General features: G+C 51.5%; 8 protein-coding genes across 8 annotated transcripts; 2 read left to right on the top strand and 6 right to left on the bottom strand.

The window, feature by feature from the left end:
* Positions 1–62: 62 nt before the first annotated feature.
* On the bottom strand, positions 63–4,211 carry NEDG_00111 (TATA-binding protein-associated factor; the record flags this gene model as incomplete). Its single annotated transcript, XM_067687529.1, has 1 exon — positions 63–4,211. One exon carries the CDS (start codon positions 4,209–4,211, stop codon positions 63–65), a length of 4,149 nt encoding a protein of 1,382 aa, XP_067545237.1.
* A 155-nt stretch (positions 4,212–4,366) lies between these two features.
* Positions 4,367–5,284, bottom strand: NEDG_00110 (RING finger protein 121; the record flags this gene model as incomplete). The annotated part of the gene is made up of 1 exon (XM_067687528.1): positions 4,367–5,284. One exon carries the CDS (start codon positions 5,282–5,284, stop codon positions 4,367–4,369), a length of 918 nt encoding a protein of 305 aa, XP_067545236.1.
* Positions 5,285–5,312: 28 nt separating this feature from the next.
* Positions 5,313–5,804, bottom strand: NEDG_00109 (uncharacterized protein; the record flags this gene model as incomplete). Its single annotated transcript, XM_067687527.1, has 1 exon — positions 5,313–5,804. The coding sequence occupies one exon, from the start codon at positions 5,802–5,804 to the stop codon at positions 5,313–5,315; it is 492 nt and encodes a 163-aa protein (XP_067545235.1).
* Positions 5,805–6,308: 504 nt separating this feature from the next.
* NEDG_00108 (uncharacterized protein) lies at positions 6,309–8,678 on the top strand (the record flags this gene model as incomplete). Its single annotated transcript, XM_067687526.1, has 1 exon — positions 6,309–8,678. The coding sequence occupies one exon, from the start codon at positions 6,309–6,311 to the stop codon at positions 8,676–8,678; it is 2,370 nt and encodes a 789-aa protein (XP_067545234.1).
* A 167-nt stretch (positions 8,679–8,845) lies between these two features.
* Positions 8,846–10,414, bottom strand: NEDG_00107 (structure-specific recognition protein 1; the record flags this gene model as incomplete). Its single annotated transcript, XM_067687525.1, has 1 exon — positions 8,846–10,414. One exon carries the CDS (start codon positions 10,412–10,414, stop codon positions 8,846–8,848), a length of 1,569 nt encoding a protein of 522 aa, XP_067545233.1.
* A 92-nt stretch (positions 10,415–10,506) lies between these two features.
* NEDG_00106 (YEATS domain-containing protein 4) lies at positions 10,507–11,064 on the bottom strand (the record flags this gene model as incomplete). The annotated part of the gene is made up of 1 exon (XM_067687524.1): positions 10,507–11,064. The coding sequence occupies one exon, from the start codon at positions 11,062–11,064 to the stop codon at positions 10,507–10,509; it is 558 nt and encodes a 185-aa protein (XP_067545232.1).
* A 14-nt stretch (positions 11,065–11,078) lies between these two features.
* On the top strand, positions 11,079–11,345 carry NEDG_00105 (uncharacterized protein; the record flags this gene model as incomplete). The annotated part of the gene is made up of 1 exon (XM_067687523.1): positions 11,079–11,345. One exon carries the CDS (start codon positions 11,079–11,081, stop codon positions 11,343–11,345), a length of 267 nt encoding a protein of 88 aa, XP_067545231.1.
* A 9-nt stretch (positions 11,346–11,354) lies between these two features.
* NEDG_00104 (DNA topoisomerase III) lies at positions 11,355–13,751 on the bottom strand (the record flags this gene model as incomplete). The annotated part of the gene is made up of 1 exon (XM_067687522.1): positions 11,355–13,751. One exon carries the CDS (start codon positions 13,749–13,751, stop codon positions 11,355–11,357), a length of 2,397 nt encoding a protein of 798 aa, XP_067545230.1.
* Between the last annotated feature and the right edge of the window lie 134 nt (positions 13,752–13,885).

Genomic DNA, 13,885 nt, shown 5'->3' with positions numbered 1-13,885 from the left:
AACAAACCCGCAATATGACGGGGCTACCCAGTGTTTGTTCGGGTGATTTATTGCCTGGCAAACTAAATGAAGTCTTGGTACTCGTCTGCTCGGTTGGTGCTCTCACTGGGGACTTGGGCCTTTCCAAACCTTTCAAGGACGTTGGCCGTGTCCATGCTCTCTATCTCAACATTCTGCTGGTTAACAACACTCTTTGAGATGTACTTTTTGAACATTTGCAGGGTCATGATGCTTTCTTCAATGGTGCCCTTGGTTATCAGCCGAAACACCGAGACGGACTTTTTCTGGCCAAGGCGGTGGGCGCGGTCCATTGCCTGGAGGTCCATCATTGGGTTCCAGTCGTGCTCAAAGAAAATAACGACATCTGCGCCCGTGAGGTTGAGTCCCAGGCCTCCCGCGTGGGTGGTCAGGTACATTAGGCCGATTTCAGGGCTGGCGTTGAACCTTTTGGCCAGACCGGCTCTTTCGTCGCCTTTGACGGTTCCGTCGAGTCTGGAGGTTTTAAGCTCGGGGAGGGAGGCCTGGACGCAGCGCTCCAGAAAGTCAATGGTTGTTTTGTACTGGCAGAAGAGGAGAACCTTGCAGCTGGGAATCATGACTTTTAGCAGGTCAATCAGTGCAGCCACTTTCCCTGAGTGGCTCTCTTTCATCTCTTTCGGGGTGTACTTCTTGGCTAGGCCGGTGGTGGAGACGTCCCCGGGGGTGAGGAGCGAGGGGTGCGAGCATATCTTGATAAGCCTGGAGAGGTGGGCAAAGTTCCCGGAAGAGGCTGAAACGTCTCCGTACTGCCCGGAACAGGTGCTTCCTGAAGAAACGTCTTCGTAAATGCTTTTCTGGACCTCTTTCATGGAGACAAAGACGTCTTTGATGACCTTTGGGGGAAGGTCGGAGAGAACGGCTTCTTTCATGCGCCGGAGCATGAAGGGAAGGACGCGTTTGTGGAGGGCTTCAAGCTTTTCTTTGGCCAGGTCGCCTTCTCGCGCCGTGCCTTTTCCCTCTCTCCCGCGCATGATTGGCTTCAGGTACTCCCGAGCGAACTCTTTGTCTGTGCCGAGGTATCCAGGCATTAGCACGTCAAAAAGCGCCCAGAGCTCACTAACTGAGTTCTGGATCGGGGTCCCGCTCAGTAGCAGCTTGTGGGAGGCCCCAATGCTCTTTACTCGCGAGTGCAGGAGAGTGCTGGCATTCTTGATCAGGTGTCCTTCATCAAGCACCAAATAGAACCACTCAACCGAAGAAAACGCTTCAGCGCTTAGCCTGAACTTGTCGTAGGACGAGACACAGATTCCAGCACCTGAAAAGTCCTGGATGGTGGTGCTGGTAAGCGTGGGGAAGTTGGCGGATATCTCTGCGTGCCAGTGCCCGGTCAGTGCTGAGGGACAGAGAACAAGCACCTTGAACGCCTGTGCCGGGAGGTGGAGCTTTTCGTGGGCGAGCAGAGCAAGTACCTGAACGGTTTTTCCAAGACCCATGTCGTCACAGAGCATACCTGAAAGACTGCTTTTTTTCAGGAAGTGGATCCACTCAACGCCCTTCTTCTGGTACTCCCGCAAAGTTACATTCATCGTTACGTCCGTGGTTACGTCCTCTTTCACAGATAGCTTGCGGATTCTCTCTCTGTCCCGGGCCAGAACGTCCCTAAAGGCGTCGCTGGAGCACTTGACCTCTCCCCTCAGGTGCATCACTGGAACCACCGAGGAAAAAGCCTTTGTTCCAAGCTCCCTCACCCCGGCCTCGGAAAAGGTCGTGTTCATTGTCTCAATCAGCGGGAAAACGAGGGGAACGAGCATTTCAGGGCGAGAGAATGGGATAAGCTTGTCCAGGAAGCTTAGAAACGCGCGGTGGTCTTTTGTCTTCTCTGCTCTTATCTCCTGGAGCTTGGAGGCCATTGCCAGAACAAAGGTTTCGTTATGCTCTGACACTTTCTCAACTAAGTACCTAACCACCTCTACATTCAGGTGCTCGGTCGCGTAGCTAAGCACCCTTGAGAGCACAGACATATCGGTAAAACACTCAATCGTGCTCTTTAGGAAGGTGCAGGTTTTGGGGACGTTCCTAGCCAGGGCGGCAAATGCCTCCGTCTCAAGGAATGTGTTGCCAAGAACCTTGAACAGCGCCAGCATTCTCCACCTTTCCTCCACTGGCTCAGGCACGTCTTTAGACACCTTGGGCCTTTTGCTCGGGGGCGTCTCTGTGTCCGCTGTCTCCGCTGCGGCCTCAGCAGCCGCCGCCTCTTCTCGCGCACAGACGCAGTCAACCACCAGCTGAAAGAAGCTCTCAAAGCGGGCGGGACACTTAGAGATGACCTTGGCCATGGCCGTTAGAACTGGGGTGTTCGGGTTAATGTTAAAAAGATAAAGAAGTGATGATGCATCTTCTGATTCAGGTTCGCCCTCAAGCATTCGCATGAGCGCGTAGCACCCTCGGTTGGTGTCCGTCCTGTTCTCTTCCACGCCCCCCTGGCTCTGTCGCATCGCTTTTCTTAGCTCGGCCGCACTCTCCCGGGCTCCAGGCTGGTCGGCGAGCGAAAGAAGCGCGGCCGCCTGGGCGCGGAAGAGCACAAAGAAGGGCGAAGGTTTTTCTTCAAGAAAGAAGGCGCTGCACGCCCTCCAGAGCTTTTCAGTTGACACCAGCGCCTCAAACAGGGCCATTCTTCCCTCAAACACCTTTTCCTCGCCAAGGACCTTGCACCCGTCGCTCGTAGCCCCAAGGTCGCGCTCTCCAATGACAACCAGCGACCCCGTCTTGATAGATGCGCTGCCGTGGGTGTAAACATGGCATATACTCCCAAGAAACGCTGCAACTATGGCGGTGACCTGTGGGGGCGTGGGGGTGGGAAGGCTCTGTACAATTTGGCCAATGACATCGCGGTGGGCGCTCCTAATCTCCGGCTCCTCCTCCATTAGCAGGCTGAAAAGCACGGCGGAGAGGGCGTCGTGTGGCAGAACGACCTGGGTGCTTTTAAGAAGCGAGAGAACGGCTAGGCGCACCGAGTCAATGGAGCAGCGCAGCAGCCGGAGCAGCGAAAGGTACTTCGGCGCATCGATTTCCTGGAGCGAGAACCCAAGCGACTCGATCTTTTCAAGCAAATGGATGATTTTGGCCTTAGCCACAGCGAGGTCCTCCTCCTCCTCCAAGGCTTCCCAGCACATGTCAACGACTGTATCTATCTCCATAAACTCTTCTATTTCGGCGCGGGTGCTCTTCCCGCCACACTGCTCGAGGATCCCTGTGAGCAGGAAGGCTGCAATGCCTTTGACGTCTTCATCAAGGTCGCTGAGAAGGTCGACCGAGATGGCCACAATGCTCTTGACAATCTCTGGCATGGCCTTTGGGCTAATTACCTCCTGGCAGTACTTGATGCCAATAAGGCCGCTGTACTTAGCCTGCCAGTCCTCGTACTTGCAGAGGTCTATCAACAAGTGGACGATTTCCTTCAGCCCAGCGGCTGTGGTAAACAGGGCCATTTCTTTCAGGGCCTTGGCAATGGTTTCGCGGACGGGGGAGACTGCGTTGTCCATTTCGTAGTCGTTAAACCTGTCCATGGTTAGCGTTGTTAGGAGCGGGCGGAGGAAGTCGTTTACTTCAAGGGTTTCGGTGGTAAGCAGCTCTGCTTCTCTCTGGGACATACCCCGCACTATGCCCAGAACCATTTGGGCGGCGCCGTGCCTGTGCTCCCAGACAAAGGATGAGAGGTTGGCCAGAACCTCCCGGTAGAAGACCTCGGCGCTGTCTATTTCCCTGACCTCTTCTGCAACGGCCTGCTCTTTGCCTTTTTTGCGCTTGGCGGCGCTTTCGTCTCTTTTTGGCACCCCAGGCATTGCTATGTTGCTGAGGCTTAGGACAACGTTGTGGTCATCAAGGTCAATGAAATCCTTCCCGGCCGGCACCGCTGCAGCACAGTCGTAAAAAGAAGCGAGGTACTTTGGGCCAGCCATGACCTTTTTCAGGTCGAGGGAGACCGGGGAGGCTTGGGGGGCAAAGGCGTCGGGAAGGGTGCCCTGCCGGACCATTTCCTCAATGATTCGGGAGCCTGCAACTCTGTCTTCCCAGCTTGTGCTCACTGAGAGGGCGTGTGCCTCCGACATCATGGTTCCAGTGAGGCCTTGGACTCCGCAGTATGTGGTGACTATTTCGTGGGTGATGTGTCTTTTCACGCCCTTACTTGGGGCATCTTTGATTGCCTTGAACAACTTTTCAACACTTGCCATAAAAATAATAAATTCGCATCTCTTTTATCCTTTATTCCTCTGCTCTAGTCTTGCTAACCACCTCCGTGCTTTGGTGGATCTCTCATGGTGTAGTGGTTATCATTCTCGCTTGTCACGCGGGGGACCAGGGTTCGATTCCCTGTGAGAGAGTTTTTTTAAATGTTCAAAAAGAAAACAACTCCCTGTGTGGCCGCGTAGGCAAGAATCAGGTTGCTGGCAAAGTCTAGGAACTGCGTAAAGACGTACTCGTTCCTTTGCCACGGATTCATTGGAATGAACGACAGGTCAACTTTTTCCTTGCACGAGGGACAGGTGTCTTTTTTCCCAAGAATCTTCCAGTTTTTCAGGCACTCCTCGTGAATGGTTTCCTTGCAGCTGAGATGGACCATCTTGTTCCCGGCCTTTTCGCCCTCCCCGCACATCGGACAGATACCTTCTTTTTTGGCGGTTTTTGATGGCAGAATCGTACCTGACGCCTTGTAACTGACAAAGTCCAGGCCTATCCGAACCACAAGCGTGTAGTACAGCACATACATCAGGAGAAACACTCCCTTCCGGTACAGCATCGCAACCCCTCGGAAGAATCCATAGGCAACCATAAAATACCCAACTCCGGAAAGGGCCAAACTCACCCTAAAAATCTTCCGATAGATAGCATAGACGTTGGTGGTAAGCATTCTTGGCCGCCGGCCCAAAAAGATGTCCCCAAACGCTGCCATGTGCCCCAAGGCAACGACTGCCCACGCCCCAACAAACACCCAGGACAGCGACAGCACGGCCGTTACCAGGGGAAAGAAAAGCAGAATTAGCGTGCTTAGAACGCTGAATGACTTTTTGTGCACCCGCTTCCAGAGAAAGGCGCATATCTGCACCCCAACAAAGACGATGCACAGCGCCATAAGACTGTTTAGCAAGTTGCCCTCTCCTCCATCCACCTCAACAACAAGAATCTCCTGAACCAAGACACCGTCTTCCGTTTTTTGGACGTTGCTGTGCCTCGTGATCTTCCTTACGTTTGACAGAACTATTGTTCTTTCCTGGTTGTCTACGCCGTTCTCCCCAGAATGATCCATAGTAAAAAATACCTCCAAACATTTCTCTTTATTTTGGAGGCCTGGAGCCTGGCACAAAGAGCGTTTTAAGCCGATCAAGGAGGTGGATGTGCTTGGGGCTGTGGTAGAAGTGTATCTCTGCCGAAACAGCCAGTGCCACCAGCCAGACAATGTCTATTTGGCGCTGCTCCAGGGACCGGTCTAGCTCCTCAACTATTTTTTCTAATATGGAGACGGCATGTTCCATCTGTTTCTGTAAGGATTTGTTAACAGAGGCAAGCTTGTGGATGTCTTCGGACAGCTGCCCTATTTTCTGGACCCGCTTTTCTCTGCTTCTTCGGGCAGCTATGCGGTTCCTTTCTTTTCTCGAAGGTGTCTCTTCTTCTTTCCCAATGCTCAGGATCGTTTCAGCTGCTGCAAGGTCTTCGATGTCTTTGGTTGAACGGATGACTTTAAAATCAGATGTTAGTGTGCCTGGCACATATCTCCTGTCGTGGTTGCTGGGTTGTTGGGGCTCTGCTCGCTTCTTTCTTTCCTTCATAAAAGGACGCGCTTTCTCTTTCTATATTGGTCCACAGTTTATTCTTTAAAAGGAAATAGTTTGGGTCCGGTCTGTGGTGTACCACCCTTACGCCAAGCAACTATCCACCACAAAAACCTAAACCAAGCAACTATCCACCAGTCTAGCCAGTTCTTTGGCCAGGTATCTTTCCTCGCTAGCTACTTTCTGAAGCAGTGCTGATTTTGGTGACGAAAAGGGAAACACCGTGCCTGTGCCCTGTGCTGCTCTCTCCACAGCTTTTCTTACGTCTTCCAGGTGCTTCAGTCGCTCCTTTATCTGTGCCACTGCCACTTTGACCTTTTCTGGGGCTTTGGCAAGTACATCCATTGGTATAGCCTGGCAGCAAATATTTTTGCTAGTTCTTGGGGCGTGGTAGAGGGTGCTGAGCATCAACCTTTCATCTCCCGTCACGCACAGACCCGTCAGCTGCCACACCCATCAATCACTACCGGGGTGTATTTAAGAGCAAGGAAAAGGGGGCAAATGAAACTTTTCAATATCAACCTATTCACAACGGCATTAGCAATCCATTCACTGCTTTTTTCCGGTACGGGTAGTAATGGAACAGAACTAAATACTACTTTTACAAACAGTTCTTCTGCTTCCACCACACCACTATACTCATACGCCAACCCCCAAACCAACGTTACCAGCCGCAAAACCAGTCCCCAAACCAGTCCTCAAACCAGTCCCCAAACCAGTCCCCAAACCAGTCCCCAAACCAACGTTACCAGTCGGAGCACCCCCCAAACCAACACCACCAGTCCCCAAACCAGCCCCCAGGCCATTTCAAACCTAGCTCTGGAGAGTCCACTGGATAGTGGGGGTGCTGGTGCAGACCCCGTGGTTTCAGGGTTTAACTCGGCAGGCCCAGATACGATCAATGAGTTTAAAACCCCACAGAAAAGTGCTACGTCAGTGACTGCAGACCTTCTTGAGACAAATGCGGGAACGTACACCATATCCAAGGACCTGGAGTATGCGTATAGCCTGTCCCAAAACAAAGACGAGCTGTTTAAGCTGTCACCTTTCCTTAAGGCCCACAATGCCCCATTTATCATTCACTTGATAATCTTTGTTGCCCCCACCCCGCTCAGTAGCAAGTTTCTTGAGATCATGAAGCATTGCCACGCGACAATCGAGGAAAACAGGTTTCTTTTGTTCAACGCCGATTGCTATCTTTACTACAACAAGATAAAGGTGCAGCTGGCAGCCTTGGAGCATTTCCAGAAAGCTTTCAATGTGGTGGGCAAAAAGATAAAAGAGGCCAAAGAGACCAACCAGCTCAAACAGGTTATGCTTGATGAAAATTTCCTAAAAGAGTACAACGGGATCATCAAAGCGTCTTTTATCTTCAAAGCCATGGAGATAGAGAACGCCTTGGTAGACTACGCACTGACAGGCACCAAGCTAATTCCCACGCTCTTTGCCGTTCTTAAAGATGCCGTTATTAGCAAGACGTGCCTAGATACGGACCAATCAAAGGCGGCCGCATACTACCAGGTTCTCTACATCCTCCACAACAACCAGCACAACCTGGCGCAGATAAAGCTCTCAGCATCCACGCTTATAGCCCAGACGCTGAGCTTGTTCGCCGACCTAGAAGAGCTTACCTCCACTGCCGAGGTGAAAAACACACTGGCAAAACACATGAACGCCATTCTAGACATGGTGCACATTATTGAGAAGATCAAAACCATTGAGATGTCTCTGGAGGGCCTCAACACTCTGGAGCGGGCGCTTCTTTCAAATAGCACCGCAGAGGTTTTTAGAGAGTACACAGCGCTTGTTAAATACTGCGATTCCATATATGGCAACCTGTTCCGGGAAATGCTAGCTGTGTTTGCTGCAGCAAACAAGGACCCGGGCGCTTTGTCAAAGACCGCCTGGAATAGCATGGGCAGGGTTCTGACATTTGGAAACATGGAAAAAGATGCCGTTAACGCCATGGTTGGCTCGCTAAATCGCCTGAAAGAGGACCTTTCCATTGAAATACCGTACTACTACCTCCAGTCCAAGCGGTCCAACGCCATAGGGCTCCAGGAGTGCAGCCAGCACTACTCCATTGCAGCCACCTCCACTAACGACACCACGTACACCCCGCTTAGCAAAAACATCAACCTGAGCAGCCGGTACCTGGAAGATAAAAACCAGGGGTACGCGAAACTTACCAGAGCCTTTAAGAAGGTCCGGATTGATATTCTTAACAAGCCCAAAGCCTACAAGTCGATTGAGCTTGAAAGCGTCAACAAAGCCCTGCAGATCTTCTCCGACTACATCTCCCTCCCAACCGAGCCCAGCGAGCTTCTTTTGTCTGACACCTACGCCGTAAGCAGCTACCTGATCGACCAAGTGCCTGACTTTATGCATGCTTTTGCACTCTACCTGAAAAACGCCCTACAAAAGACCTTTGGGCTCACCCCCAGCCAAGGCGCCGACAGGGCAGCCCTTGAATCGCAGCAGGAGAAGTCGCAGGCCTTTGACGCGTTCTACAACACCTACAAGTGCCTGGTGCATCTGGTAAAGCTCCATGAAAACCCCATCCCCCTGGAAAAGCAGGGGGCAGGCGCCTGGATGAAAGATCTTGAAGGAACAGAGCAAAAGCTTTGCAACCTCCTCCAGTACTTCAGTGATTCGGACATAAACTCAGAGGTTTACATCAACCTTCTTGCAGATGTCCGCAGCTACTACAAAACCATCCTCAAACAGAAAGAAGCCAGGGCACAGACAGAACACACTGCCGCCGCCAAACACAGGAATGAAAAACCACACCAAGCCCCTCCCATCCGCAGTATTTACTTCAAAATAACCACCGCCAGGCGCAAGGACCACCCACTAACCCGGAAAAACTAATCAACAGCCCAGACCTGTGCTGCAAACCCAAACATCTACGCCATACCTGCTTTTATTTCGGGCTAGTTTGAATCTTTGCAGTCTCAAATCGTTACTTTTTAAATAAAAGATACAGGTTTGGATTGTGCTTGGAAAAGAGGCGCGGCCACTCCTGGGCGCGGTGCTCCCTAGCCGTTCCCGTCGGAGTTTACAACACTTTCCTCATCACTGCTCTCTTCCTCGCTTGTTTCATCGCTGGCAGTTTCTTCATCGGCGCTTTCCTCGTCGCTGTGCTTGGCATGTCCCCAGGACTCTTCAACCACCTCGCTTCGGCACTTGATTCCCTTGCTGGTCATGTACCCCTCAAATGCGCTAAACTCGGCTTTCTGGATGCCGTTGAACATGTGGCTCTTGTTATCGTGCATGGCCAGGCGGAGATCGAAGGTTTTGGCCGTTCTGGTGCTTAGATTGACTCGACTAAACTCAATTGCGTCTATGTCGGTGTACTTGATATAGGCAATCTTTGGAATGAAGAGAAGCCCGGCTTTGAGCGGGTAGAGGTACCCTTCATTCGCCTTTGAGGAACACTTCAGGGCCTTTCCGCCCATCATGGTGCTGAACGCGCCCGATGTAACTGCTGAGACCTTGGAAAGCTTTTCAAGCACACTGACCAGGCAGTGGGACAGACTGCCCTCGTAGGTCAGTGAAAGACCTAGCTCTTCCATCTTGGCCTTTTCTTCTTCCTGCATTGGTGCCGGTGCTTGGGTTTCTGGCTGGGCTTGCGGTGGTGTTTCGTGTGGGGGTGCCTGGGTCTCCGTCTGTGCTGGGGATGCAGGTGCTTCGTGTGGGGAGGTGAACGCCGATGCCGATGTGTCGGTGAGACTAGCATCTTTATACTCAATCACCGAGTTTTTGCCAAGGGTTACCCGAACTAGATCTTCTGGCACCAGCATACTAACAAAATGGTACCTCGTCTGGCCCTGCCGGATCGGGGTGCTTAGCTCAAAGATCAGGTAGGCCATCTCGTCAACGCCCTCCTCGGCGCTTCTCTCAAGATGGAAGAGCCGCGCAATGCTCCCGTAGAGAATGTGGTGGCTGTAGGTTTTCCCAATCAAATGCATGCCCGTGGAAGTAAGTGTCAGCTTGGACTTTCCTCGGGGCAGGGCACAGGTCACCTCTTCGACCGAAAGCACTTCGGTTTCGCTGTGGCTCGCCGTTGCCCCCTTCACCTGCTCAATCACCTTAAGAACGTTGCTGCTCTCGCTCATGGACCCAAAACGTATTTCTGACACCCCGTAATACCTCTCTTCTATGTCAATGATGCCTTCCCCGCGCCTTTCATAGGCGTTAGAGATCGAGTGCAGAGGTATCTCAAAAAGCGTCTTTTCTCCTGACTTCATCTCAAAACAAGTGCTCGATACGTCTATCTTGCCGTGAACGTTCCCATCCACTGAAAGCTGTATGTTGTAAACGTTTAGCTTGTAGTGTTTCTTGGCATACTGCTTGATGCTTTCAAGAGCGTCTGCCGTAATTCCGTCAAGAATGAACACCGCCCCATCTTTCTTGGTTATTCTTACCGTGTGGGCTATAACACCGTAATGTTCGGTGATTTCTTTGATTTCTTCTGCCTTGATGGTTTTTATTTCACTGCTGCTTCTCTCTTTGATACCTATCCCCGATGCGGCCATTTTGACCAGGGCCACCGTTAAAACTCCATTGCAGCTGCTGTAAACGTCCTCCAGGCTTAGCACCTCCATATTTTTTTTACAAAAAATTGTCTTCCAATGTGCCCTGCCCTGGCCCGTCATTTATTGGTTTTCGTTTTCGGGTTTGGCAGTTTCCGAGATTGCTATTTCGGCCCCTCTCGCTCTAGCTTCTCAATAACAAAGTCTATCGCCTTTTCTATTCGCTTCTTTTCGTTGTAGATAGCTTCGGCTATTTCCGGATCAATGACGGGCTCGGGGTTGCTTTTTATAAGCTTATACATCGTTTCCGTTGGGCTTTCAAAGATAATTGTGTCCATGCGCTCGTTGCATATGGCATTGGGCGGATACTCTATGTCCCCAACAACTCTTACGGTTGAGTCCATATGAAGCTTGAGTCCGTGCATGAAGTAGACTGGCTTTTCATGCACGTCAACAAAGTAGATCTTCCCCTGAATCCCGAACTCTCCCCACCCACACTCTTCCACCTCAAAGGGCGGAGTGTCAATGATTCGCGTTGGATTGGAGAAGGTTTCATGCACTTTGAAGGTAATGCTCCGAATAAAGTAGCTTATATCGGTGTTTTTGTATCCTCGAACGTAAACCCTCCATCTGTGGGTTGCTGGGTTGTCTGGCTCGTTTATTCTTTCAGCGACGGTCCCATAGATAATGGTCTGTGCTAGATTGGCATGATTTATTCTCATAAAAATAAAAGAAAATGGAGAGAAAAGAAGTCAGCTGCCCCATTTACCAAGAAAACGACATAAAAAGGCTTTATTTTGCCGTTGGTGCTGCATACGGAGTTGGTTTTGTTCTTGGTGGAGTTGGGGGCATTGCGAATGCTCTAGCTAACACCCGGGGCAAGCCCCGAATCACCGCATACTTAGCTGCGCAGTCGGCAGAGGCGCTTGGGCGCAGTATGGCCCTGGGAGCAGCAGCTATCTTCACCACCGCCTGGATGCTAAGAAGGTTTGGGAGGCAGTGAGGCCCAGCCCTAAACCTCATCCTGCCACTTGAAGAACGTGCACGGTTTGTAGCTTTTGTTGCATTTAAAGAAGGAGCGGTTGTTGTTTCTTTCCGTTTTTGAGACAAGTAGCTTGGCAGCTGTGCCACATGTGCACTTTACGTCGTCGTCAAGGACAGCGGGCGGGTTAGTGTATGAGGACGGGTGCGAGAACTGGCTACTGGACGAATAGCTGCGGGTGGGCGCAACTGGCTGGGGCTTCTTTCGGGGTCTACCGGCAGCCACATCTGCCTCCCACTGGAAGAAGTCGCACTGGCCCATTGTGCAGTTGTAGAACTCTTTTCCTTTGTTTGGGCCTTCTTTTTTGACTGTAACCACCTTAGAAGCAACGTTGCACTCACAGATGACTGTGCCAGGTGGTAGATTGGCTACAAAGGAGTTGTCATCAAGGACTTCAATGGAGCGCTTTCGGGGCGGCTCGTGGTAGGTTTGTTTTGGGGGCTGGCGGGGTCGAGCTCTATTTGATTGGTTTTCGTTACACCTAGGCAAAGCCGGGGGGAAAAGGGTTTCTTTGGTTTTTGGCGTTGCTTTGGGTTTGGTTTTTGGCGTTTCGTTAGGCTTGGGCAGCTCTTTTCTGAGGGCGAACTCTTCCCTGAATTGTGCAAAGTTTTCATCAAAGGTCTTGTAGATAGCCGCGTACATCTGCACCTCCTTCTCAATCAGCCGCTGTGGGGTGAGCGATCCCTGGCATACTTTTTTCAGAGACACCTCAAACTCTTTCCTTAGCGAAGAGTCGCTCACTTCAAGACCGATCTTTTTGTACCCCTTGATGAGCGACCGGCCAATCCAAGTGCTTTTGAGGCTGTTTTTGTCTATGGCCTCTATGTACTCTCTTTCTTTGATGCGCTGGATGTGGTCGTGGATGGTTGCATCCGTTCCAATTCCATTGGCGTCCATTTTAGCAATCAGCTCGGCCTCTGTCAGGAGAGAGGGCGTCTCCGTGTGCGACTCCTTGATTGCGGGCGACCATGTAACTACGTCCCCGTGCTTCAAGCCAAGGGACCGGGTGTCTTTGTCTCCCCAGGTTTCATAGATAAAGACTTCAAGGTAATTTTTAGCAGTGACCGCCAACGTCTTTTTGGTGAATACTTCCTCAAGAACGGTGCACTCAATCAGCTCTTCTTCTCCCTCAGCGTTTTTGCTGTACCCAGCCAAGAACCTTCGGGCAATGTACTCGTAAATAGCTCTTTCTTTCCCCTTGAGGAGAGATCCATCTTTCATTGGATAGATCGGAGAGTGTGCCTGGTCGTTGTTTTTGCCTTTGGGCGGCGGGGAGGGCGATAGCTTTGCAGCGTACTCCCCAAGCACCTTGTCCTGTTTTAGGCGGTTGAGGGGCTCTTGGAAGTTGAAGCTTTCAGGGAAGGCGTCTGTTTCCGTGCGCGGGTAGCTGATGTACCCCGAGGTGTAAAGCGTCTCAGCTATCTTCATAAGCTCGTGGGAGTTGGAGATGGCCCCACCCTTCCGCGCAAAAAACTTTTGCAGCTCAACCGTTCGCAATGGATAGGGCCGTGATTTCTGAACCTTCTTTTTTTCAATTTTTGTAACGGTCATTTCTTGGTTTTTGATGGACTCATACTTGAGAGAGACGTACTGGTCGTCAAAGATCTTTCCCCGCGCCCAGTGGAACATAGCCGCCCGCTTTTTGTCTTTGGAAAACACCTCAGCATCTAGCGTCCAGTTGTCTTCCTCAATAAAGTCCTCAATCGCTTCCTCCCGCTCACACACAAAGCCAAGCGTGGGCACCTGGCAGCTCCCATAACTAATCAGCCGCTTGTCCTCAAACTCCCCCCTCAGCCTGATTGTTTGCAGCCGCGTAAATGCCGCGCCCACCCTCAGGTCTATCTCTATCCGCGAGCACACTGCCTGCGACTCGTTCAGATTGAGCACCCCAAGGCTCTGCACCGCCCGCTGCACTTCGTACGTGCTAAGACCTGAAAACCGAGCTCTTCGGGTTGTTTTTACCTGGTCCCGAAGAAGATTGGAGACTTGGTAGCCAATGTTTTCTCCTTCCCGATCACAGTCCGTCCAGATAATCAGCATTGAACACCCCCGCCCCACCTGCTCCAGGTTCCTGGACACATCTTTCATCCCCTCCGGAACAAACCACTTCACCTCCTCAGTCAGGAGTGCCGATGGATCTGTTTCGTCCCACCGGGTTTTTCTCTCAAAATCGAGAGAGAAAAGATGGCCCAGGACACTCGTAAAGACCATCTCCACCCGCCTGCCCTCCAGAACGCTCTCAAAGCAGAAGTTCTTGCAGTACCTGTTGCTCCCGCTCTTCACCGTGTACACTCCCCCAGAAAGTATCTCTGCCAAGGACTTAGCCACCGAAGGCTTCTCTGCCACGTTTAGCACTCGCACAGTCATCACCAATAAAATTCTTCCCTATTTTGCTTTTTCACGCTTCGCTTTCGCTTTCGCTATCCCCCTATGCCACAACCCATATGCCACAACCCATATGCCACAACCTCTATGCCACAACCCCTATACCACAGCCCATT

Source organism: Nematocida displodere, assembly GCF_001642395.1.
Source record: "Nematocida displodere strain JUm2807 chromosome Unknown 1, whole genome shotgun sequence".
Lineage (NCBI taxonomy): Eukaryota > Fungi > Microsporidia > Nematocida > Nematocida displodere.
The sequence above is the reverse complement of the archived record's forward strand: the minus strand, read 5'-3'. Positions and strand labels throughout refer to the sequence as shown.